General features: G+C 47.4%; 1 protein-coding gene across 3 annotated transcripts; it reads right to left on the bottom strand.

Annotated features, from left to right (window-relative positions):
- hdac9b (histone deacetylase 9b) lies at positions 1-25,061 on the bottom strand. 3 transcript variants are annotated; one of them, XM_061820376.1, is made up of 11 exons: positions 24,743-25,061; positions 18,524-18,765; positions 17,301-17,526; positions 16,086-16,209; positions 15,874-15,995; positions 8,195-8,326; positions 7,903-8,018; positions 6,531-6,653; positions 5,939-6,116; positions 5,600-5,808; positions 1-1,566 (listed from the first exon to the last, which is right to left on the bottom strand). In XM_061820376.1, exons 1-11 carry the CDS (start codon positions 24,840-24,842, stop codon positions 1,243-1,245), a joined length of 1,896 nt encoding a protein of 631 aa, XP_061676360.1. In that variant the 5' UTR covers positions 24,843-25,061; the 3' UTR covers positions 1-1,242. The 3 variants fall into 3 exon arrangements, with proteins under 3 accessions (XP_061676360.1, XP_061676361.1, XP_061676362.1); XM_061820377.1 differs by lacking the exon at positions 24,743-25,061 and adding an exon at positions 24,505-24,651; XM_061820378.1 differs by lacking the exon at positions 24,743-25,061 and adding an exon at positions 23,733-23,783.

Raw genomic sequence — 25,061 nt, 5'->3', positions numbered from 1 at the left:
ACAAGACCCTCACGGGAGGTTTTACACCTTGACGACGGTTACAAACGGGGACGGGACGAACCCATACGTCGGACGGACCACTTTTAAGACAGACTATCAATGTCGCAAACGGGCACTTTCATGGGAAGTGGGATCAAATGAACACAAAAAAAAAAATCAAGGTCCCATCCTGTTTTTTTTTTTCATTTTTTTTTTTTTTTTAAATGCATTACATCAAACCTGCATGTTGAGGTAAGCATGCCACGGGGGGAAAGAGAGGAAGCCGTCTCCCATATACGCTGGAAGGACTCCCTTGACCGAATCCCCTCTCACTTTGTAATTCGCCTTGACAGTAAATCAATTGTGAAGCCTGGCCCCTCGGACTCCTTCCCGATCCGAGCCGAGGCCCTCCCCTCGCAAAACATTCCTGCGCACATGAATCACTCCCGAGTCCTGGCTTCCAGAAGGCATTTCCTGCCCGGCCCTCTTCTGGAAGCTGGGCAGGAGCCTTTTGATTTGGACCCGCAGAAGGGGGAGGGGGGGGGGGGGGGGCTCAGCTAACGGCGCGACCGGAGAGGGTGTCGGGTGATGGGTGCGCGGCCCCCGGCCGCCGAAAGCCGAGATCCGAGCCGCCGACCGTATTCCGTCGACGGCGCTCGACACTGGGGGTGGGGGGTGCTGTGTCAACATTTCAAATGTACATTCTCGCTAAGACAGATGTTCAAACCTTTAACTTCGACGTAGATTTTCCCGAACGACGGCGTACGCGTCGTGTTCATCGCGCCCCTCCTCGCCCGTCCGTCCCTTAAAACACGCCGCAAAGATTCATGAGCGTATTCGGCGCCGAGGAGCCTTCGGCGGTGAAAACGCGACTTGGCTCGGCCGCGGCGTGCACCTGCTTAACCTGACCCCCCCGCCCCCAACCCCGCCCCCAGACGATGCGAAATCCGCAGCACGCGGGCCCGTCCGTCATCGTCCGTCAGCCGAGCAGACTCCAAAACGACCACAAGCGCCTCGTTTGTCTCTGTGTTATATACACGACGATGTAGCCTACATATTTACTAGGTGAGGATCACGGCTAGAGTCTGAAACTGAGTGGAGAAGGGTTTGTTGTGGTGGTGACGAGGAAGGGCCTACGGTGCCGCCGCCGGCGTGCGCGCTCGCTCGCGCGTCTGTCTGTCTGTCTGTCTGTCTGTGCACTACAGGGATGTGGTGTTAGTTTCTCTGCGAATGTCGGAGTGTGTGACCCGCTCCCCGCAATCCTCAGATCATGGCTCGAATCACCAGCCTCCCTTTGACCTGATGAAGGTAGGCGCTCCTCTCCGCCTCCAAGCCCTCGTCCTCGCTGTCCGGCGGCTCCTCCTTCACCTTGATGACCCCGTAGCGCGCGTCGGGAAGCCCCACGCCGGAGCCGCGGCCGGCGACGGCCGGCGTGTGCTTCCGGATGACTCCTCCGGGGGGCGGCCCGTCCTCCTGCATGCGCTCCGGCTGCTCCCGGCGCGGCGGCGGCGGATCCTCCTGCTCCTCCTCGGACTCCTGCAGGTGCGCGCTGGGCTGACGTAACTGCTCGATGGACTTGGACAGCAGCTGCGCAACGCAACACATCGACAAGACGGGCGAACTTATTCGATGAACGCACAAGCCGCTTTCGCTCTTAAAAAACGAAGTTGAAAAAAAACATCTTTATACGTTACATTGCTGAGTTTAAAACCAATTCATTTGATTTTTTTGCCTTATTGAGATAAAAGTCTCCTAACAAGCCACAATCAAGGAAATAAGACTTCTTTTTCGTTTATGGTTACGTTATATGATAACTTTACTCATTTATAATCACTACTACTATATAATTACTGTTATTAATTTATAATCTCACCCCAAAAATCTAACAGCTAACTTCAACCGATGAGTTATCCTCTCCTGATACCAAATTATGGCTTCAGATTAAAACACTTAAATATTTTGATATACTAAAGGATATAATGAGTGAAAATCATCACGTCCCAAAAATGGGACGCTGCCCACGATTGGGTTTTAACCTGTCTGCTTAGACCCGCCTGAGGGATTTTGTCACTTGGTACCGGACCAATCATAAATTGCTCTACACTCATCTCCAGTTAAAAATGTATTTGATTGCATCATCTAAAAAGGAAGAGCGTGAATACAATTTTCACTTGTTTCAAGAAAAATTTCATTGAAAATCCATCCATCCATTTTCTTTCCCGCTTATCCACACGAGGGTCACGGGGAGTGCTGGAGGCTCTCCCAGCTGTCAACAAGCAGGAGGCGGGGTACACCCTGAACTGGTTGCCAGCCAATCGGAGGGCAGATAGAGACAAACAGCCGCACTCACAATCACACCTTGGGGCAATTTAGAGTGTCTGATTAATATTGCATTTTTTTTGGGATGTGGGAGGAAACCGGAGTGCCCCATGGAAACCCACGCAGGGACGGGGAGAACATGCAAACTCCACAAAGGCGGGTCCAGGGATCGAACCCGGGACCTCAGAACTGTGAGGCCAACGCTTTACGAGCTGCTCCACCGTGCCGCCTCTCAGTATATAAAAAAAAAAAAAAATGTTTCTACCTCTTTGAAGTAAGTGAAAAATGTTCTGCCTGACTTGCATTTTCAAATCAATCTGATCACACGTCCAAATTCATCTGACAGAAGCAGTTCCAAACAAAATAAAGGTAATATTCCAAAAATTAATTGTACACGAGACAAAAATGTGGGTATTGTATTTTGGAATGAAAACTCAAGTGGAATGTCCCAAATTTGTAGTTCAATCCAAATTTCTGAGGGCGGGAAAAAAAGCCTCAAAAGTGAAATACATTTTACATTCCATAAAACTCATGAAACTGTGAAAGACAATCTTGTGTCAATTCAGCTCAGCAAGCATCTCCAACTCCACAAACGTTTTGCTTTTCTTTGGCTTCTTCAAAGTTTTGCGGCGCCGAGAGGAAAATTGTCATAATAATCGCGGGGCCAAAAATCAAGCGTGGCGCAACGTGAGAACGCGTCTGGCTCTTCAGTACAATCAGAGCACGTTGATTTGTTATCAATTACTGCAGATACTTTTTTTTTTTTTTTTTATTTTAATTTTACGGTGGTTATCCGCTTTAAACCTGTACAACAGTTCCAAAGAATGTTAAAATGTGACGGCGATACATGTTTACATAGCTCGTCAGGCAACACAAAGAGAGCCTGGCACAACATTCTAGTTCCACCACAAGGGGGCTCCACAGCCAACCGCGAGAAGTTCCTGCCGAGCATCAGGTTGGCCTTTTTAGAACTCTCCCTCTATTTAAAGGAATAAGCGTCTTTAGCTCAGCCTTTGGAAACACACTGCAGACTATTTTTTTTTTTTATTTCTTTTCGAACTGCTTAATCTCTTGTAATTTTCCATCGGTGCCCCTAACTGTTGCGAGCGGCGAAGGACGAGTAAAAACAGCCATACACCCCCCCCCCCCCCAACAGGCCTGTACTGGGAAATTAATTAGGGCAATGTTTCACTGATCCCTCGCTGTAAACACTCAGGGCTCATCCCTGATTAGCGGCCATTTATAACCTCTGCTTTAAGTGGCTCGATGCTGCGATCTCATTGGGCCGGATGAGCTCGCTCACATGAAGTTATTATTATTATTATTTTTTTTTTAATTTAATCAGATTCATTTCACCCGGCAACTCCCAATCAGGGTGCAGTGAGAGATCATCTCGGGTGTTGCTGCAAATTTCTCCATTTCACACAACATCTTTACAGACTTTGTTGATTTTTCTATCCCACGGGTTCCCGTTAGAGATCATAATGGTAGATTTAATGTACATCACAGTATTTGTCGAGTTAAATTACTTTAAAACTCAAGGTGAGGACTACTAGGCAGGCCGGTCACAACTACCCGAGTATGTACAGCTTTTGGATCTACGTGGAGCAAACGAGACTGTTACTCAACCAAAAACAAGAAGTCACCATGTATCCATTCATCAATTTTCTTTGCCGGTTATCCTCACAAGTGCCAGAGCCCATCCCAGCTGTCAACGGGCAGGAGGCAGGGTACGCCCTGAACTGGTTGCCGGCCAATCGCAGGGCACATCGAGACAAACAGCCAAACTCGCAATCACACCTAGGGGCAATTTTAGAGTGTCCAATTAATGTTGCGTGAGTGCCCGGAGAAAACCCACACAGGCAGGCACGGGGAAAACATGCAAACTCCACACAGTCGGGTCCGGGATCGAACCCGGGTCCTCAGAACTGTGAGGCCAACGCTTTCCAGCTGGCACACCGTGCCGCCGGAATCTGAATCAATGTAGTAAAAACTACAAAAAAAAAGCAAATGACACTGGTGCGTAAAATTTGGAGTATTCCTGTCCTCTTTGAGACAATTTACAGTGTCCAATTAATGTTGCGTGGTTTTGGGATGTGGGAGGAAACCGGAGCGGCCGGAGAAAACCCACTCAGGCACGGGGGAGAACGCGCAAACTCCACACAGTCGGGTCGGGATCGAACCCAGGTCCTCAGAACTGTGAGGTCAACGCTTTCCAGCTGGCACACCGTGCCGCCGGAATCTGAATCAATGTAGTAAAAACTACAAAAAAAAAGTAAATGACACTGGTGCGTAAAATTTGGAGTATTCCTGTCCTCTTTGAGACAATTTACAGTGTCCAATTAATGTTGCGTGGTTTTGGGATGTGGGAGGAAACCGGAGCGGCCGGAGAAAACCCACGCAGGCACGGGGGGAGAACGCGCAAACTCCACACAGTCGGGTCCGGGATCGAACCCGGGTCCTCAGAACTGTGAGGTCAACGCTTTCCAGCTGGCACACCGTGCCACCCTCGCCACGTATCATAAGAGATGAACTTTCATTCAAGTTGAATTCAACCAATAAGAGTGAATCAGGCCCTCGGTGCTGCTGTTTTTGGGTAGCTCCATGGTTGGAAAGTGCAAAAGCAAAGGTTCGTTTTTGGGGAGCGAGAAGAAATAAGGTCGTCCCGGATTCTCCCGAAAAGAAATGCCGAGTCTCGCTCGGGAAGTGGAAGATAACGGCACACGCGTCAGCCGTACGATCGGCTCGCACTGGAGGACTGGAGCTAGTTGTTGCTTTTTCTTTCCTCCTCGGTGGTTTCCCGTCCCTCCTTGAGGGTCTGAGCCTTGAGCCACATCAGTGCAGCTCCGCACAATGCCGCCATTCACAGCGCCGCTCACCTCACACGCGTCCCTCACCAGAATAATTACTCTCTTGTGCCTTGGCGAGGTGACCTCGACCAGCTTTCAGAAACACAAATATTGCCACAGAGGAACAAAATGTATTCTGGGCTTTTCTCACCCCACCCCCCCAAACCCCACCCCTTTTCCGTTTGAACGTAGCCGAATTGAATTTCACAGCGTTAGCATGTGAACAGCGCTGGTGCCGTGAGCTATGATAACAGAATTAGTGCAGGGGAAGCATTTCTTCCCCATTTTGAAGTTTTTTTTTCCCTTTGCTTTGGAAACGGCGGGGGGGAAGACGCACAACAGGCCGGGGACTTTAAACTTCGCTCGTCGCGGACGCTTTTTCGACAACCGGATGCGGATTTCGTATCCTTGAAATAAGCCCGTCGGACTTGTACGGAAATATTTTGACAGACCTTGTTTATGTGGATCTGCTGCTGGTATTGTTTCTGTTTCTCCAGGAAGTGCTGGTGCTGCTGCTGGATGACGAGCTGGGCCAGCGCGTTCTGGGGCAGCGGCGCCGACTGGGTCCTGTTCAAGGGCCGATGTTTGGGGAGTTTGGGCCGACTGCTGAGTGGGCGATCCTTCATAGCCAGAGGGGAAGGAGGGTGGGATGGCAAGGAGCCTTGGACCGACCATGAAAAAAAAAAAAAAAAAGAAAAACCATTCCATTCCTCTTTGAGTTTTTTTTTTTCATATTGATATAAATGAATTCTTTTTGTACGTCAACGTAATGTGATGCGAGACGTTGTTACCGGTGGAAAGCATCTTCTGCTGCCTCATCTGCTCCTTCTGGAGGAGGTGCTGGAGCAGAGCCTGGTGACTGGGGCTGACTTTGGACTCCGCGCCGTTCTGAAGGGGGACGGGACCAAGCAGATGGCCCGGCAGTCCGTGCTTGCTCTCCGCCGATCTGTCCTTCAAGCCCACAGCCGCCTGAAAAGGAGAGCGCACAAATGTTGACTCGCTTTACTCGCTTTTTACTCCTTTTTGTTAGTCACTTGAAAATATTCGAGAATTTTGTGAAATACTGGATTTGTTTACTCTTTTGTCTTTCTGCCATTCCGTCATCAAATTTTAAACAAATAATAAACATTTTGCTTTGCTTGTGGTGAACTAATATACAGGTTTTACTTTTGGAAAAAAAATTGAATAAATGGAGTTGTCATCGATATTAAAAAAAATAATAATATTCCACAGCCTTTCGTTTTCCGTGTTAGCATACAGGTAAGTCCTCCTCCTTTGTGATTTCCGTCACATAGAGTGAAAGATCAAGATCTTTGTTATGCAGTCCTGAGTACCATGATGTGTGTACGCCAGGTAACCTAAAAGTCTCAAAAAGGCACTCACAGTAATAGGTGAAGATGCAGTCGGAATTCCAAACGAGATATTCGGTAGGGACGGAGATGTGTACAAACTCAACACAGACACGGAGCTCTCAGGTCGGAATAATCTCGGCTGTGAAGGCCATCGCTGGAAGACACGGGACAGAAACCACGAGAGATTCAGATCGACGATAGCGCTTACAAAGATGTGCGAGCTAGTTGACTAAAAGTGCTGAAGTAGTAGCGCAGGCACAGTTCCTGGGCCCCCAGCGGATCAAATACTAGTCGGTCCGGGCCCCCGGGCTCTGCATCCAGAAGGGCGCCGCCACTGGGGCCCGCTTCCTGTACCCAGCAGAGACGGGGGGACCGGCTTTTGGAACAGCCTTGTTTATCCTTGCGACCCCTACCGTTACTCAGTGACCCGTGCGTGGATATCCGGCCCGTATTCGACCCGAAGGGACCCTTCTCCTCTGAAAAAAGGATACCGAATGTAACGCTTGCGTAAACACGCCTTGGTTTTGCAACGGGCATGAGATCTACGGGCAGCCCCCGCACTCCGTCGGTGACTTTCACGGGATTCTCAGCTTGCGGCAAAACGATGGCAAGACGGCGTGTTTAAGCGAGTCGTCTTTTAGGCTACCGGCGGCCGGGATATCAATTAAGCTCCGCGGTGCCTTTGTCTCCCCGGGCCCCGATGTCAGGGCGTCTCTGCATTCTCTGTCGCAGGAGGTCCCCGCGAGAGTAAACAGCCGCGGCTCAGGAAAACACAGCTGCTCTGTTGAGATGGGGAGTCCATGTGTCATATCTGCCACCCGCCATAATGCTCTTCTTTGTGAGCCCGCTCAAAAGGGGATCCACGGGCCAGGACTCAGCCTCGGATCTATCGGGAAATGCCTCGGAAGAGGCGCCAAGCCGAGCCAGTGACACAAATACGGTGACGAGCCAACAGCCGAGCTCGCAGCCAAACTTCAGATTGTTTTGTTTTGGTTTTTTTTTTCAATTATTATTATTAAAGGCGTAATTGTGCAGAACATCTGGGGGAATAATGCGAGCGATAAAAAAACTGAGCAGGATTCGAAGTGCCGCGGTTGTTTGCGCTTAAACGCTCACACTTCCTGCAAAACGTGTTGTTTTAACACGAGTCGACCTGGCACAGTGGGACATTTGGGTCAAGCTGCGCCTCTTTAATGTCAGTGTGGGGAGTCATTTTCACAGGAGAGGAACAGACAGAGGGCAAATGGCTGTTTATGTAGCTGCCAGCAGAAGGGCAGCCAAGCATTTTGTGCCATAATCCCCCCGGCGCCCGCCCCAAAACATTTTTTGTGTTATTATGATTTTTTTTTTAAACATGCATATGCCACAGTTTCCTTTATTTGGCTGACATTTGGCCGACGTACCTCAGTTTTCGTGGTAGTAGGCAAAGACGAGGGTCCGTTTTCCGCCCCCAAGGCACTGGAGGCCCCGATGGGGGAGCTGGGGCCCGAGCCGGGGGCACTTTTAGTCGGCGTAGAGTCTACACGACAGACAAAGAATCAGGCAGAATTCAGGTACACGTACAGGACAAACAAAGCATTGGAATACATCCAAGTAACGTCACATCAACGACAATGAATAGCTTTCAAAACTATAAATATTGTGTATGTCTGAGTGCAGCACGTTGTAAAAAGAACGGGGAAATCTCGGCCGTACCCATCAGCTCCAGCGCCCTCTTCTTGTAAGGCGTCACCAGGTTGCCGTCTCTCCTCTTGAGCATCGGGCTGCTGCGCCGCTCGGCTACTTTCTGCTTGAGTCTGGACCGCACCTTCAGGTTGGGCTCGGAGGCTAAAGAATGGGGAAAAAAATGGGGGGAGGGGGGGAAAGAGAGAATAAGACGGTTGGTCTCGGCTCATTCTTTCAGTCTCCAAAATGATCCAACGGGGAGAGGAAGTCAAGCAGTACTCTTCCATCCAGGCGGTGTAATGGAACTCGTTCAGATCCGAGGCGATCAATCTGCTCGGATTGGAAAGGAGCAATACTAACCCGCTTCGCACACGCATAACTTAGGGCTTCCAGAAAAAAATCCCCAACACTTTTGCGATCAATTAAATAACTTGGGATCGGGCCTATTTCCACCTCATCTGGACTAGATTAGCTCGAGCAACTCTGGGCTCCAAGTGAAATTCGGCCGCTACCTGCCGCCCTTGTGACCACAGCCTGATACAGTAGCAACAGTTAAACTAACACAAAAACATGGCAGATGTTATTACCCCCCCCCCCCCCACACACACACACACACACATACACATATACTCCTCCCACCTCCTAACCCAAAACAGAAATACCCACACACTTCTCAGTCTCGCACAGCCGGGCCTAACCTGATCCAGACCCGATCAATCAGCTGTGAGTGAACGGACGATTTTTCTTCCGCGAGGCACCGCTTTCTAAAGTTTCAGCCGCTATTATCAATGATTTTCAAACAATTATTGCCGGAATACTCGACTGCATCTCAAAGTTACTGAGGGTCAAAGCAGAACACACACACGCACACATATAGAGCTGCTGTGTGCGTGTGTTTTCTGCTTCTACTACATACAGTGGAGAAAATAAGTATTTGAACATGTCATGTCGAAAGACCCTGCCACGACCCATCTTCAATGCTCTGACTGAGGCAAAGAGGTTGTTCCCCAAATTCTCAAAATAGATGGCCGCGGTCATCTTCCCCTTAATACAGTGCAGTCGTCCTGTCCCATGTACAAAAAAACACCCCCAAAGCATGATGCTACCACCTCCATGCTTCACAGTAGGGACGGTGTTCTTGGGATGGAACTCATCATTTGTCTTCCTCCAAACACGGTTAGTGGAATTATGACCCAAAAGTTCCATTTTGGTCTCATCTGACCAAAAAACCTTCTCCCATGACTCCTCTGTATCATCCGAATGGTCACTGGCAAACTTAAGACGGGCCTTGACATGTGCTGGTTTAAGCAGGGGAACCTTCCGTGCTATTCATGATTTCAAACCATGACGTCAACAGTCACCTTGGAAACGGTGCTCCCAGCTCTTTTCAGGTCATTGACCAAGTCGTGTCGTGTAGTCCTGGGCTGATTCCTCACCTTTCTAAGGATCACTGAGACCCCACGACGTGATATCTTGCACGGGGCTCCACTCCGATTGAGCTTGACCGTCATGTTTAGCTACTTCCGTTTTTTAATGAATGCTCCAACGGTGGACCTTTTTGTCACCGAGCTGCTTGGCAATTTCTCCAGAGTTGCACAATTTTGTCTCTGGTGTCTTTGGACAGCTCTTTGGTCTTGGCCGTGTTCCAAGTTCAAGTTTTACTGATTGTATCGGTTGGACAGGTGTCATTATGCAGCTCACGACCTCACACAGGTGCATCTGATTCAGGATCATACACGGAGTGGACTAACAGGTCTTTGAGGGTCAGAATTCTAGCTGATAAGACAGGTGTTGAAGTACTTCTTTGCAGCTGTATCAAATAAATAGATCGATTAAAAAAAAATCATAGATTGTGACTTCTGGGTTTTTCTTTTTAGATTATCTCTCTCACAGTGGACAATTTCAGACCCCTCCAGGATTTCTAAGTGGGAGAACTTGCATTATAGCAGGGTGTTCAAATACTTATTTTCTTCACTGTATAGTCCCCGTGAATACTTACAATTTGGATATTTGAACTATTCAGCCACAGTCTAGGAAAGCAGCAGCTCACATTTGTCATGTGAAGGCAGCTGAACGCCGACCGAGTCACGTTGTGACTCACCGGGTCAACACAGTACCGCGCCGGACTTTCTGTAACATCCTCTCGGACACGTTACCCCACAGAGCCAAAGGAAGAAACAAAACTCCTCAGATATGACGGGCATATCGCTGCAGCGGAGTTATGTAAAGCCGTTACACAACATACAACCGCCTTTAATTATTCAGTTTGCGAATCAATACTTGAAGGGTTATTTCGGCGCAGGCGGCGCGCAAACCATGCAGCCGAACACGAGGACGCCGGGGCGTGACGTAGGAGTGCCGCGGGGGAGGACGGAGGTGGGCGTGGCGCTGAAGGCAAGATTGGGGCACGGTGGGCCAGATGCTGCTATTTCTGGCGTTTGTCAAAGCAGCCAAAGCCTCATCCCTAATACGTTTGGCGGACCTCGCTAATCCTGTGGGTGTGAGGATGAATGAAACAGCGTGCAGGGGGGGGGGGGGGGTGGGGGGGGTGGGAGAAAGGAGGCAGGAGAGATGGAGAAAAGGCTGCTGGGAGTCCTGCGAATCTGCTTCTCGCCTCACTGCCTTGATTGCTTTCTATTTTTACACACGACGCTGCCACCAAGCAACATATCCCGATTGGTCGCCACGGGAACGCCAGACAGCAGCACGGAAAGGAACACTTTCTCACCGGTCTCCGTGGGGGGAGACAAAAAAAAAAAAAAATCCCAATGCTCAAGGAAACAAGAGGCAATTAAGTGCTGTTTTCACTTGAAACTTGGAACTTGGACCGACTCTATTCCAAAATGTCACGCCAAGAGGTGAACAACGATAGTACGCTCGAGAAAAACGACGTCTGTTTTGTTTTGCCTCTGACCTGCTTGTTGGATTCAATTAGAGGTAATTAACATCGGTAATAAAAGAACAAAAACGGTATGTACACCGGAACCGGAATTCTATTTAGTCCTGTCCTATATATAAACTCCACCCTACCCAATTCCTCTCATGCCTTCAAAATGAATCATTAAAGCTTGAGCAGTGGTTCATTTGCTTTGTCACTATCATGACACAAATGTACCAAAAAAAACATCCCCAGAACAGTTAATTAGTTTTGTTTGGTTTGTTGGGTTTTAGGTCAGTGGCAGTTCATCCTCTGTAAGAAATTATGTCTATTTATCTTTGGAAAATACTTAATGCAACTGGAGGTTGACCATCATCCAAGAGTAGAACTGAAAATAGTGTACTGCACCGCACGGGATGCTCCGTGTACATCGCGGGCAACTGGGTCAAGAGCGGAGTTGTCACCGCTAAGCCGCAATTATTTTTGCAGCAGACTTGTTGCGTGACTCGCTTGGGGAAATAAAAGCAGATAAACTTGGACAGATAAGCAGGTTCGTCAACTGCGTACATTAGTTGTCAGGTCAGATAAGAACGAGTTTAAACGGCTGCTTAACACACAGACGTGAGATTGATGCTCGCGGAAGTGGATGGTAAAATTCAAACCAGCACCGCTACAGCGTGGAGAATAATTGATCCCCCGTATGCAGACAAAACTGACCTTTCCGACCTGTCAATCACTCGTAAAATAATAGCCAATCAGATAGCCGCATTGTCTTAACTCCTGGCTTGACACGCCCCTCTAGCCCCATTTTCCCACAAGCAATGCTAGTTGTCAGCAGCGGGCGCTTGGAAAAGTTAACGTTACGAAGAAAATGGTCCTCAGATGCGCTTGGGGAACGTGCAATTCTGATGAAAGATATCCTGATAGCTTACAAGGATTCATTTTCCAAAGCCTAAAACACAGTTGAAAAAGTGTCTACGATGGATTAAGGCTCGCGGAAGAGCGCACGTACAACTAAATGTGGACAATATCAACAAACACAAGGCTGTATGTTCGTATCTTTGAGTTTGATATTATCAGCGCTTCATACATTGCAGGAGAACAACTTTCACTTTGTTCGCGTATCACTGACCTGCTGAACAAAGTGCAACATGTTTTATGCCGAAGAGTCGGGTTAGCGATACGTAAGTGCGCCATGTCATGCAAGAGAAATATCTATTTGCCTATTTGTATCACATCAGACTTTTAAGACAGAGCACTGGGCTCCATTACGAGCCAAGTCAAACAAATACACCCACTCGCTTATTATAAAGACTCCAATGATATTACTCGTGATCTGTCCAAGTCCAAAGTCCTCACACTGCTTTACATGCGCAGTACGATTCCACAATTTTATCCTGTTGGTTTTCAATATGAAGTTTGCGAGGCGTCAAACTTTTTTGCATCCATCTACAACATTTCGCTGTAACTCTGACATTGCGTCCTGCTCCGTCCAAAATCTTAATCCCGTGTACATATCCTTGAGTGAAATAGTTCAGACCTCTCTGTAGAACTCTCTTGGACAAGTCTGACGCAATATTATCTGGAATATGCGGTAGAGAATCGACTTCAAACATGTTCTGTTCAGTCGCCATTTTGGAAGCTTGTGGGACATGGCTAAGGGGGCGGAGCTTAAGGTCGCCATCGCAAAAGGTCCATTGGCTTCTACGGTTACGCTCACTATTTAACATTCAACGTACCGCAAACCTCCATATTTACCGTTTGACCTTTGTCAAGGAGAAATAACCTCGGCTGTGCCCAGAAGGCATGAACCCGTGCCGTTTGCAAACATTTATGGCTAAAAATACACGTCGTTCCAATTTCCCCAAAACTTTGTGTGGGAAATGAGCAAGGGCCAAGTAAAACGTGAGCTCGAGTGGGGAAAATGTCCTCAACTTGTCAGTGAATAATACGTGAATCCTATTTGTTATGCTTTGATGTATTTTTTATTTTTATTTTTTAACTCAGCAATAGAACACCACTGTGGCTATTTAAAAAACAGTCAAGTCACCGTTTGGCAACCGCCGACGACAGCATTTCCTGTAACACTCGGAACTTAGGTTGACATTTACTGAGTTTCTAGGAGGGCCGAGAGTCTTGTAAAGGAGCATGTGTGACCAAAATCTAAATTACCGACAAATGCGATTATGAAAGTCCACCAGAATAAACAGTGAACTTCGCCCTTTTGGCCCAACGAGCCAGTCGTCCGTCTCACGTGGCGCACTCGAGTCATCTCCGGCTTGTTTTGAGTAGAGCTATCTTTTCTTAAACAAACAAATCACGCCGAGGTCCATCCTGCCTTCGCCGGAGCGGACCCCGACGCCACCTGCCAATCAGCCGTCGGCGGCGGGGAACAACGCCACCTTTGTGCGTCGGCTTTCTAATGAAGACGGACAGGAAGCGGGGGAGGAAAAGGCCGAGCGGGAAATGACCGCATATCGATTCGGGAATCCGCCCGGGCAACAAGTTGCTTTATCGGAGCGAGACGCGTGCACCGCTCGCTCGTGTTTGCGCAGACTGCTTTTCATCTTCCACATTTTTGTAACCTTTTTTCCTTTATTTTTTTTTTTCCAGGGCCTCCGAAACACATTCCGTGGCTATAAATAGGCGGGCCTTTCGTTATTCCGAGAGTGCAAGTTCCTTGAGCTTTTATTTTTCTCCCCCCCCCCTCAAGTCTGAACGGTTTTCATCTCATCTTTATCTTAAAAGATATAATTCCTCCGAGTGATCTCCAAATTGCGGGTACGCATGTACAAACCATGACAAGCCCCGGAGTTAAAAAAACTCAACAAGTAAGACTGTTTTGGAGTGGAATGAAAGAGACATTGATGGAGAAGGAAGGAACATAATGTCATTTGGTGAACTCATAGCTGAGGTTTTGGGTTTTTTTTTTTTTTTTTTTTTTGGGAGGGGGGGGGTCGCCAAATCTTGTGCGAGTAAAACCCAAAGGACAAGAAGGATCGGGCTCCTAAAGTTTAAAACCAGCAAAGCTAATCTCGTCGTCCCTTTCGGTGGGAACCTCTGCCCGTTCAAAATTGCTTCTTTGGAAACAACTCGACTACTTCTATTCCCTCATTCATTCCTGCTGTTAGAAGCTTATTATACATTATTAGTCGCGGTTCATATTCCATCAAAAACAAGTTAATTTGAGTTCAAAACAACAACAGGATCCCTCGCATATTATTTCGACGCGAACAATGAAATGGAAGCAACTTGGGAAGTCATTCGCGTGTCCTCGGAAGAGTTTTGCGCCGAGCCCCCGCGGCGGGGTGAGCGGGTCAGAGGTCGTGATCAGGCAAACTGATGTTATTAACAGTTCACAGCAGCATACACCAGGAAACACTCAACGGCTGCACAGACCTCTTGGCGAACACGACTAAAAAAAGAACCGTAATAATGAGACCTAATAATAATTTTCCGGACTATAAGGCGCACCCCCACCGAATGACATATTTTAAAACTTTTCCCCATATATAAGGCGCACCGGATTATAAGGAGCATAGAATAGACGCCACAGTAGAGGCCGGGGTTACGTTATGCATCCATTAGATGCATAACTCTTGAGCTGCACTAAAGGCTAAATTCTTCTTCTTCTTTTCCTTTCGGCTTGTTCCGTTAGGGGTCGCCACAGCGTGACATCTTTTTCCATCTTAGCCTATCTCCTGCACCTTGATCCACATATAAGGCGCGCCAGATTATAAGGCGCACCGTCGGCTTTTGAGAAAATGAAAGGCTTTTAGATGCGTCTTATAGTGCGGAAAATACGGTACTTGGTTGTTGGGTTTTTTTGCCCCTCAAGGTACAATTTCTATGGAAGCAAATATGTGCCACCAGGATTTGAATTCACATTTTCAAAAGTTGTATTTCAGTGTAACTTTTCAATGTTAACAATTCAACCGGCTCCAATTCGCTGTCTGAAATTCACCGTCTGTGCCTCCAGGCAGGGTTACTTCAGGTCAGTGCCGAACAACCAGCCAATCCAGTTACGCTTTCTTAGTCACGTGACGTCACATATACTAAGAAAGTGTAACTGGATTGGCTGGGTGTTCTGTTCCGACCTGAAGTAACCCTGCCTTCTTAACACTCAATTTAGATGGCGAATTTCTGACAGCGAATTGTAGCCGGTTGAATTGCTGACATTGAAAAGTTAGACTGAAATACAACTATTGAAAATGTGATCACTTTGCATTTCAAATTCAAATCCTGGTGGCACATATTTACTTCCATATATTTCTACGAGGCGGCACGGTGGCGCAGCTGGTAAACCATTGGCCTCACAGTTCTGAGGACCCGAGTTTGCATGTTCTCCCCATGCCTGCGCGGGTTTTCTCCGGCCACTCCGGTTTCCTCCCATATCCCAAAAGACCTGCAACATTAATTGGACACTCTAAATTGCCCGTAGGTGTGATTGTGAGTGTGTCTGTTCGTCTCTATGTACCCTGCGATTGGCTGGCAACCAGTTCAGGGTGTACATGGTTGACACAATGGATAGGCTCCAGCATTGCCCGTGACCCTTGTGAGGATAAGCGGCAAAATGGATGGATTCACATTTCTACTCATGTAAACTTACTAGACTGCAACATTTCATCGTCCTATTTTTTTCCAGGGCTGAAGTGGTTACAATTTGGGGAAGCAGCGGATTTGAGGGTATCAAGCTTGCCATGAGCCAATTAAATCCCAGAAGTACAATTGTGTACTTTGTGTCTGCAAATGCAGTATGCAGCGAGTAAAAGCAAACAAAGCCTACGTAAAGATTCATGCCTCGCACGGACACGGATGCAAATGAGCAGACCTGTCTTCCTCAAGGGGAAATCGTCCTTGCCGTCGACGGGTGACGGCAGAGTGTAGTGGCAGGTCGGGGACATGCCGCCCAGCGGTGGAGAGCTTTGGTCCAGAGAGCTTTGATGCGAGGACCTGAACAACACAAAAACACAAACACACAAGTGAGCGGGAGATGCAAAAGTACACAGCAAAATGGCTTCGGTGGGACCGACAATGAGTTACCTGTACCAGAGCTGGGGGTGGTGGATGAACGCATGATTGACGCCGTTGCTGGCGGGGTCCTTGGCCGATTTGCTCAACAGAAACTCTTGGAGTTTCTGCTTCACCTCCGTACTGGCCACTGCACCTGTGAGACCAGAACGGGCAAGAACGAGGATTGGGGTCACCCTAAGGATACCTGACTCCCCATATATACAAGGCGAAACATCAACATTTCAAGAAAATGCCCTCAACTTCAACATTTTTCCTCTGCTTCACTTTCTCTGTGGAGGTCCCTAGTCGTGTAGGAACATCGCCCCCTAGTGGCCAACGGGCATTAGATTGCAAGATAAGAACCCTCCTCTCGGAGGCCGGAGGCCGACAGTTCCAGGGCATCGTTTCAAATTACCTGAGCGGACAAAGTCATAAGTCATCTCCTCTATTATTAGACAGAATGTAAAAACAGAAATGAAACCCTACAACCTCAGCTATTCTCTTAGTGCTATTAAAAGACATTTTTTTTTGAACAAAATTCTAAGATTAAATGGCACTGGGAAGCCTCAGCTATATGGAGTGCTTTAATTATAGTCATTCTTGAAATAATAACCTTGGAAATTACAGGAGACGCCTTAATTTTACAACTCCCGAAATCTCAATAACGAGTCCGAAAGGCTGTCGCTAAACACAAATATATCGCAATGAGAAAATATTAAAAAGTTGCAAATCCAATTACGTGCACTAGATATGTATTGTACTTTTTTTTTTTTTTTTTTTTGCTTTATAGGCTCTCTGCCTATTCAAGTTATGGTAGAATTCAATTCCAATTCTTTTAATGCACTTTACAAATCATTAAAAGATTGTAAAGTGGATATTATTTTGCAGAGTGGTTCGCAACTGGTGGGTTGAGACCCAAAAGTGGGTCGCGGGCCCGTTGTGGGTGAGTCGCTGGCAGCCGGTGAAAACTAACATGTATTCATATTCTGGCTTTTTTGGTACACTATAGAGGTTTTCCCGAATTACCACATGGGACGTTTTGGGTAAGCGACAGGAAATATTACATGGGTGTAGAGGTTATTTTTAAAAAACAAAAGCAAGAGGAAATTGTGGGTGCCGGGGTGACAATAGTCAAGAACCACTGAGTTATTACAAAGTAATAATGATAATAAAAACTGTTTTTTTGTGTGTGAGCGTTCATTTCGTTTCCTATCTGGACTTTGCGGCGGCGTATCGAGCTCTTACTCTCTCTGGCGCGCTCTTTGGCCCTCAGGCTCAAGCCGGAGATGTGCGGCTCTCGCCGGTGCCTCTCCTGCTCTTTCTCCTGCTGGTTCTGTTGGTGCTGCTGGTTCTGCTGTTGGAGCTGCTGCTGCTGCTGCTGTTGCTGGTGGTGCTGCTGCTGCTGTTCCAGTCGGCGCTCCTTCTCTGCCAGTTCCTGCTGTTGTTTCATCGCCTGCAGCTCCTGCTGAAGCTGAGAGCGCAGCGGCACCGCCGGTCAGCGTGAGGAAGCCATCGCAGATGAACGGCGCTTGATGTTTTGGGGAAATAGCAGCGATTTTCGCGGGCTTCCTGTGCTTTTCTATTTTGAAGTGATTGCCGATTTGATGCTTGTAAGCAAAGACATTGCTCACGCTGTGCTATGACGCTTGATACTCTGCATTGCTGGGCCGCCTCTTCTTTTTCTGCTCAATGTACAAAGTTCTAGTATTTTCCAGCAATCTGGACTCGCCCACGCTGTGTTGCAATTGCTGTGCTGTGCGGCATAGGGTGTTGTGACATGCAACCATCTTACATAATTGAATTCCCAAATTAGGCAATTGCAATCTATTCCACCGCTGTGAGGGCGTGTAATTGAGTTAGAGTTGCTTTTGGAAATTGCCATGATTACAATTTTAATTATACTTGAAAAATGGCCACAAAGGCTTCAATTGTTTTCCACGTGACTTCCTCCTCCTAAATCGGACGCTTGTGATTGGCTCTCTCTGGTCATGTGCCTTTCTGTGGTCGGCTTAACCCTTTCCGGGCAGGGGTTGCAAATTTGCAACAGGTTTATATACAATCAAAATTTTAAATAATATCATTTTCTGAAAGTATCAGATTTTTCTCTGCAAAATTTCATTTAGTCCAGAGAGGGCTAAACATTCATGAACATTAATATTTTAGTTTTTTTAGACTTAGAGTTACACTTTTGAAAACACAATATAGGACGGACAGTTCCATTTTTATAATTTTGGACTTTGTTTCTGGAACATTCACTTATCTGGTTTGTCATATGAAGTCGTAGCGTCTACGTTTGTCGTTGAATCAACATGTAAGCATATAATGCAACAAAACATTTTGTATTATGTATTTACATTTCATCATGTTTTGTTATCCTATTATTATTTGTGTAAAGAACAGAGGTTTTAATCTATTTTGTTCCGAGGAAATATCAAATCCAATTGTCCTGTCCGCTGAGCGACACCCACCTTGAGGTGCTCCTGGAGCTGAGCCTGGTGCTGCCGGGTCAGCTTCTCGTGCTGCTTCTGGAACTCACTGATGAGCAGCTGTTTCTGGATCTGCTGCTGCTTCTGGATCAGCAGCAGCTCCTGCTGCAGCTGCCGCTCCCACAGTCCCGGGTCCGAACCGGGGCCCAGCATCCTCAGGTCTGTGCGCAGGTCCAACGGAGATAAGGCTTCCACGACCAGCGGTACGTTTGACTTTATCTCCACTGGATTGGGGGAAAGGAAAAAAAAAACAGGAAGAGAAAAAACAAAATTATATTCAATGTCTTAAACTGAGCACGTGCCTGTCAAGTGACACAGTTGGTGCTGCTGCACGGGGATAGGGGCGGGGAGGAGGGGGATGGGGTGGGGGGGGGGCATAAAAAAAAAGATAACTATATTAAGGATCAGCATGTACAACGGAAAGGGAAGTAGAGAAAAAGCGAGAATCATGAAGGCAAAGCTTTCTCTCATGCAAACCTGTAATTATAATCGTTTCTAAAAACAAACACTGGATCACATCCGGCAGAGTCCACTGGGAGAAGCTGGACCGGGGACCCAATGGACATTTGGCACGGAGCTCGCAGCGGCCATTCCAAGTATTTATTTAAATCCCGTCTTCCCTCTGTTTAATAAACAAACGGCATTCTTTGCGTCTCTCCCAGGACGTCGTGTATCTTATAAGTCCTTGAAGGAAAATATTTGCTCAGCGTTTATGGAGGCTTGCTGCGATTCTGCAATGGTTCCAGTTTTGTTAACGAGCACTGACGTTAATAGGAAGTGTTTTTGTCATTATGGATGATGGCCAGATTCAGAGAGACCGGGTTTCCTTTCATGCTCCAAGGCCTGTTGCTGGATAGAGTGGAAAACCATATCGACTGGTAGCAACAACAAAAAAGTAGGACACAAGGCTACTTTGTCTTTTTTTGATCCTTGCGAAGGTGTGAACAGATGAAGATCTGGAAAGTGCAACAATGCTTCGAGGATAATATCAACACTTGATTAAAAAGCTATGATAACCTAAGTACTGTAAATCAAGGACATTACCCCCCTCCAAAAAAACATCTAGCTAACGTATTTTCCGCACTATAAGCCGCACCGCATTATAAGGCGCACCTTCAATGACTGGCCTATTTAAAAAAAAAAAAAAAAATCATATATAAGGCGCATAGAATAGACGCTACAGTAGAATCCGGGCTTACGTTATGCATCCATTGGATGGGCTGCGCCAAAGGCTCAATATTGATCCATATATAAGGCGCACCTGATTATAAGGCGCACTGTCAGTTTTTACAAAATTAAAGGCTCTTGGGTGCGCCTTATAGTGTGAAAAATACTGCAGTAATATTAGACCTACTTTTATTTTTAACCTAACAGTTTCTTACAGTAAAGCATTTTTGTTTCTGGACTATCAGAGTTTTAGTTTCTGAGATGAATTTGGTCGTATATCTAAGAAAATGATAGATTCCTGTCATTTGAAGGTCATGATTATTAGAAAGACCTGATTCAAACTGTGGGATCGCAGCACGGCTGGCCTGCTTTGCTCCGTGATCTCCGACGAAACTGAGGGCGGCGCCGCGTACGATGACCAGGATGCTGCAAAGTGTTTTGACACCAGCCGAACAGCCAAACCTACTTGAAATTCCAGTAGCTGCGGGCAGATTTACTGAGTGCATTCATCGGCTTAATGTTCTCCAGGCAGGAGGTGGCACACAAACACACACAAAAGAGTGCACGCCACGACACACGCGTGGTATATCACCTGTTTGATAGAAACACGAGAGAAAATTGCCACACTTCACCTTTGACATTTTCTGGTGTTTTGTGACGCCATCGTCCGCCACCAGAAATTGTTCCGAGTGTCACTACCAGATTTATTTTTATTTTTCTATTACTGACAGGCAGCGTTCGATTGGTACGTGGCGGGGCTGATTATAAATAGCAACATAAAAGCAAGTGGCGCAATCCTGTTCTGTGACAACCCCCACAACCTCGTATCCGCCACCCTAACTTGCGGCTGTCATGGCAACGCCGGCTACGTAATTATGCCCCCCAACCCCACACAAACACACCCCATCCTGCAGATATGGAGTCTCGCTGCGTGGCATCTCCTGCCTACTGTGGCAATGTGACATGTGGACTATTATATCAGCTTCTTATATAAGGACGGAGTCCCCGGCCGAGAGAAACGCGGTAAAACAAAAGCAAATGACACAAAAGAGGGAATGCGGCGCCATAACTCGTTTCAAGAAGAGGTTCAAAGAGCGAAGACAGCCAGCGGGGAGTCCTGGGCTACGGCGTTCTAAAAACAGCTCCAGTGAAATGACAGAAGAGGCCACCGGCTCAGCAGGCACATGAATAGCTACCTGTAGATCAGACTCCTCTCTGTTGACAGGAAAATTCATCTTGGCGTGGAAGCGCCTGACAAAGGACTCTCCTGTAACGGGCGCCGTTCCAGGGACAGCCGTGAACCTGTCAACCATTCAAGGACTCCGAGACTCAGACGCCGTCAGTGCTACTTCCGCCTAATGGAGCCCAAAATAGCAAGAAAAACACCTGCTGGCAGGGAGAACTCGCCACTGTGATATTTAATTAATCTCATATTTCATTCCCTACCCTGACTGCAAATGACATTAAGGAGCCACACTTTGATCGGCGCATCAAGCTGAGTCTCGTTCACGGTTACTCAAACGGGGGGTGTCGGGGCGGGAGAAGGTGTAGGCGGGAGCGCGAAGGCTCGAGGGCACATTTGATAGCCGCGGCTGCACGAAACGGCCCTTGAGGAAACCACAACAGCCCCACGCGCCCGTTCTATTCTCGTCCGCCCACCGTCCACGAGAATAGCGCAGAGTGGAGCGGTAAAGTTTCAGGGAAAATAATGAGATCCTCGAGGTACGGCGGTTGTTCAGGCGCACCGAACGGAGGATTGAAAATAAATGTACATCCGTCACGACTGCCTGACCTCGCCGTGAGAAAAGGTCTAAACATTCTCTACACCGTGTGCTTCACCCAACGACCACTGTTCTCTGTACTATAAGCACGTACTACTGCGCAGGAGTACTGCCTGAAAGAAGCAAAAAAACAAAGACTGAAGGCATACCAGAATACCGAACCACCAGTAACGGCGGCCAAATATAAACGCTCTTAATATAGACAATGTGCGAAAGACTGTCACACTTGTGAGGCTGCCTCCTTAATTTAACACGGGCAAAAATAAAAATGCAATGTCGCATTCCAGTAATCTTCAGGTCAGGGTTCGTGGCGACTCTTGATGCAAAGACATTTTTCAGATTACAATGAGGCACCTCCCGATTGGACGGCAGCGCCGACGCACCATGCACTATAAGATATTTATGAATTACAGCTCCCAATTTTGTTTTAAGCACCAGGGCGAGACACGTACCCTGTTGCCCCGTGCCCGGATTCCCCCCCAGCAGAGGCCCACCGAGGGGCGATTTGGTGACTCGCACCTTGTGACCGCTGCAATCGGAGCGCCAGTCCCCCTAAAAGTGTTTACGTACTCACCTGCCCGTTTGCCTGGCTCTTGGCTCGAGGGCCGATTTCAGCATTAACGTGAGATGGCCGCTCAGAACGAAACGGCTTAAATGAGAGATTAAAAAAAAAAAAAAAAAAAAAAGCCATTCGTAGTATAAATATCGCAGTCTGAAGGGAAAGTGCAAAGCTGTTTTGACACCTCGAGTTTGTCCTTGTGTCACTAAATAAAGCTGATAATGTTCCGAAGCTTCAAGTGTCATCACATGCGGTCATACGGCCTGGCGATGAAGATGTAACGCGAGTTCGGTTCAGCCTTGATTGAAAAACAGCAGTTAACGGTGCAACTGCGTTTAGTGAATGGCATAAAACAATGTCTGCTCTGTAAGACTGTATTAAAACTTTACAAGGGTACAAGTTTGAATACTCCCATCACACCAGTTGCGTCGCTGAGAGCAGCCCCCGACATTGCCTGTTTCCAATCATCTTTTGCAACCGCCAAACCAGCATCAGCAGTTCCACTAAATATCTTCATTTGCGGTGCACGTTGTCTACATTCCGGCGACATGTTTCCCGATCTAAAATTCCCCGTCTGACGATAAAAATAGGAGCAGAAACACGGTAGATGTTCAAGGGGGGGGAATAAAAAATAAGCGGATATGCCGCTGGATCTCTCATTAAGTTCCTCGTTATTTTGAGCAGTTGGCAAGTCTAAAGCGGGAAACGGAATTTTATTTTTAAATACCTGAGCCAGATTTCAGACTCGCATGCTATCTGTCGATGAAGAAAAGTGACCCGAATTGTCGCGTTGGAGCCAGCAGTCTCGCTTTCTCTTGTTCGCCCGTCAACAAACAACACCACACTATCCAAGTATGAATAGCGAGAATAATGATAAAAATGTGATGTTAAAAACATTATCGTCCTCTAAAATTGACAGTTAAGCTTTTTGTAAGGATCGTGTCACTTTCTCTGCGAGCAAAATGACCCGTATCCTTAAAAACAAAAACAAAAATCAATCACAAGAAATCAATTTCATCGATCGGCATGAGCCGCAGCTGGAAGATAGTCCTCCCTCTTCATAAAAACACAAACACAAAGTTCAAAACAACTCGATTGCATAAGATACGATTTCGCTTTCCGTCCCTCGAGTGCCGTCATTGTTTTTGGTGTTTGCGCGTCGTGAGCACTTCAAACGCGATCCGAGGGCGACATGAAGGTAGACGCGCCTCGCAAGGGTCCTCAGAAGACGCGGCGACTATTATTGTCTGCGGAGGCTCCGATTGGGCCTGCGTGATGCTTTGCATTGGGAGAGCGAGCTAATTAGTTTCCTGCTTAGAGAGCTCATTTGAGCGAGCTTTTGTCTGATGTCACTGACACAGATACGCTTTTATTCACCTGAACTACTTGAAATGAAAGAGCATTATCCAAAAAAAATAAAATAAAAAACTGTTTGGGAGAATAGATTGTCATTAACCTCACTTCACAGCACATGACCCCCGAGTCAGTATGAGGTCTGCATCGACTCATTTGGCAACAACATATTTGCCATAAAAGAGAGAACAAACACAACCTGGCGAGAAACAGACTTCACTATTAATACATGTTCCGAAGCACTGTTATATCAGGAGCACGCCAAGATGGAATGATAATGCACAGACGCCTAATCTTAGCAGGCTAAAGCCATAAGCCGAAAATAACTCACCTAAGAATAGCTGACCCACAGAATAAGCAAGGAGGCTGAATTCGGGCGGCTCTGTGCAGCCGTTGTTTGCCTCGCGGGCCTGGCACACGGAGGACAGGACACAAGACGTGTGACAGCATGATTTATTGACAGATGGAATGTGTCATCGTCCTGTCTTCCTTCTAAATTTGTGAGGCCTGCTGCCTCTCAGGGTCAATCTCATGCCTGGGTTTTTTTTTTTTTTGTTTTGTTTTCTTTTTTTTTGGGGGGGGGGGAACTTGTATATACATAATGTGTACGTCATGTTAAGCTCTCGATTGAATCAATCTGCACACACAAGTCTCACTTGCTTGGCGGCGACCCAAACACTGAACAATTGCGAAATGCATGAAAAGTCCATTCACTCCGTGCACATCCTCATCAGAGTCGGCCGTGTATACTGTACATTTCCGCCAGAAAGGAAGCTGAGCAGAGAGCGGTCGATATCTGCGGTTAACGTCCCGAGAGAAACCTTTTTTTAAAAAAAAAAAAAAAAAAAAAAAAACTTGTTCCCTCGGCGTGACCGTTGCACTTTTTTTTTCACTTCCCCGAAAAGTGCAGGAAAACAACATCCCCTTCACGATCTCGGTGACTCATTTTGGCCGGCGAGAGCTTGGCAAAAAAAAAAGGGGGGGTAGCACACTTCCTTATTCATATTGTTTTGCACGAGAACCATGTTCCTATCAGCTTGTTGGACGCACGGCGATGTAACTCACGAACAAAAGACACACAAAAAAAAACAACAACACAATACCTCGATTAGGGAAGAAGTCCCAGATCGTACCGCGAAGTCCAGCTGAGAGTTGTTGTTTGCACGAGAAAAGCGAGACTATCTGAGCGCAGAGTTGGGGAGGAAGAGAGCGAGTGGGAGAGAGGCAAGTACGCACACAGCCCGTGAGATGTGAAAACAGGAATGCACGAGAAAGAGGAAAGAAAAGATGAGGGGACAAAAAAAAAACAAACAAACAACAAAGCTGAGATCCCGCGATCACCTGAGCCGTTCACGTTGTGCATCCTGGGGGGCGGCCGGGCTCCAACGCGGCCGTCTGCTGTGGAGAAACTTGACTCGCCCTCGTAAATGGTCTGCAGCATACTCCACTCAGCGCTCGGGTCTCATCGCACGGCGTCACCAAAAGAGCCACCCCTTCGGCCACCCGTGGGGGGGGAGCGAACCTGCCACGACAGCCCCTTCCTCCGTCCGACCTCTTCCTCCGAGGGCTGCGCTCGCTCTGTCTGCCGGGGGAGCCCCCCGTGTTGCCCGCAGCCACCACCCGAACACTGACACGGTCGTCAGCCTCTCTGGCCGTGCCT

The sequence above is a fragment of the Syngnathoides biaculeatus genome, chromosome 5 (genome assembly GCF_019802595.1).
Source record: "Syngnathoides biaculeatus isolate LvHL_M chromosome 5, ASM1980259v1, whole genome shotgun sequence".
Lineage (NCBI taxonomy): Eukaryota > Metazoa > Chordata > Actinopteri > Syngnathiformes > Syngnathidae > Syngnathoides > Syngnathoides biaculeatus.
This window is presented reverse-complemented; position numbering and strand designations above follow the sequence as displayed.

Excerpts from the sequence above, each read along its gene's own strand:
- hdac9b (XM_061820376.1), bottom strand. The coding sequence starts at position 24,842 with ATGCTGCAGACCATTTACGAGGGCGAGTCAAGTTTCTCCACAGCAGAC. Across the intron at positions 18,766-24,742 it reads GCACAACGTGAACGGCTCAG|TGGAGATAAAGTCAAACGTA; the intron begins GTGATCGCGGGA and ends CCCCCAATCCAG. Across the intron at positions 1,567-5,599 it reads AGCAGATCCACATAAACAAG|CTGCTGTCCAAGTCCATCGA; the intron begins GTCTGTCAAAAT and ends TGCGTTGCGCAG.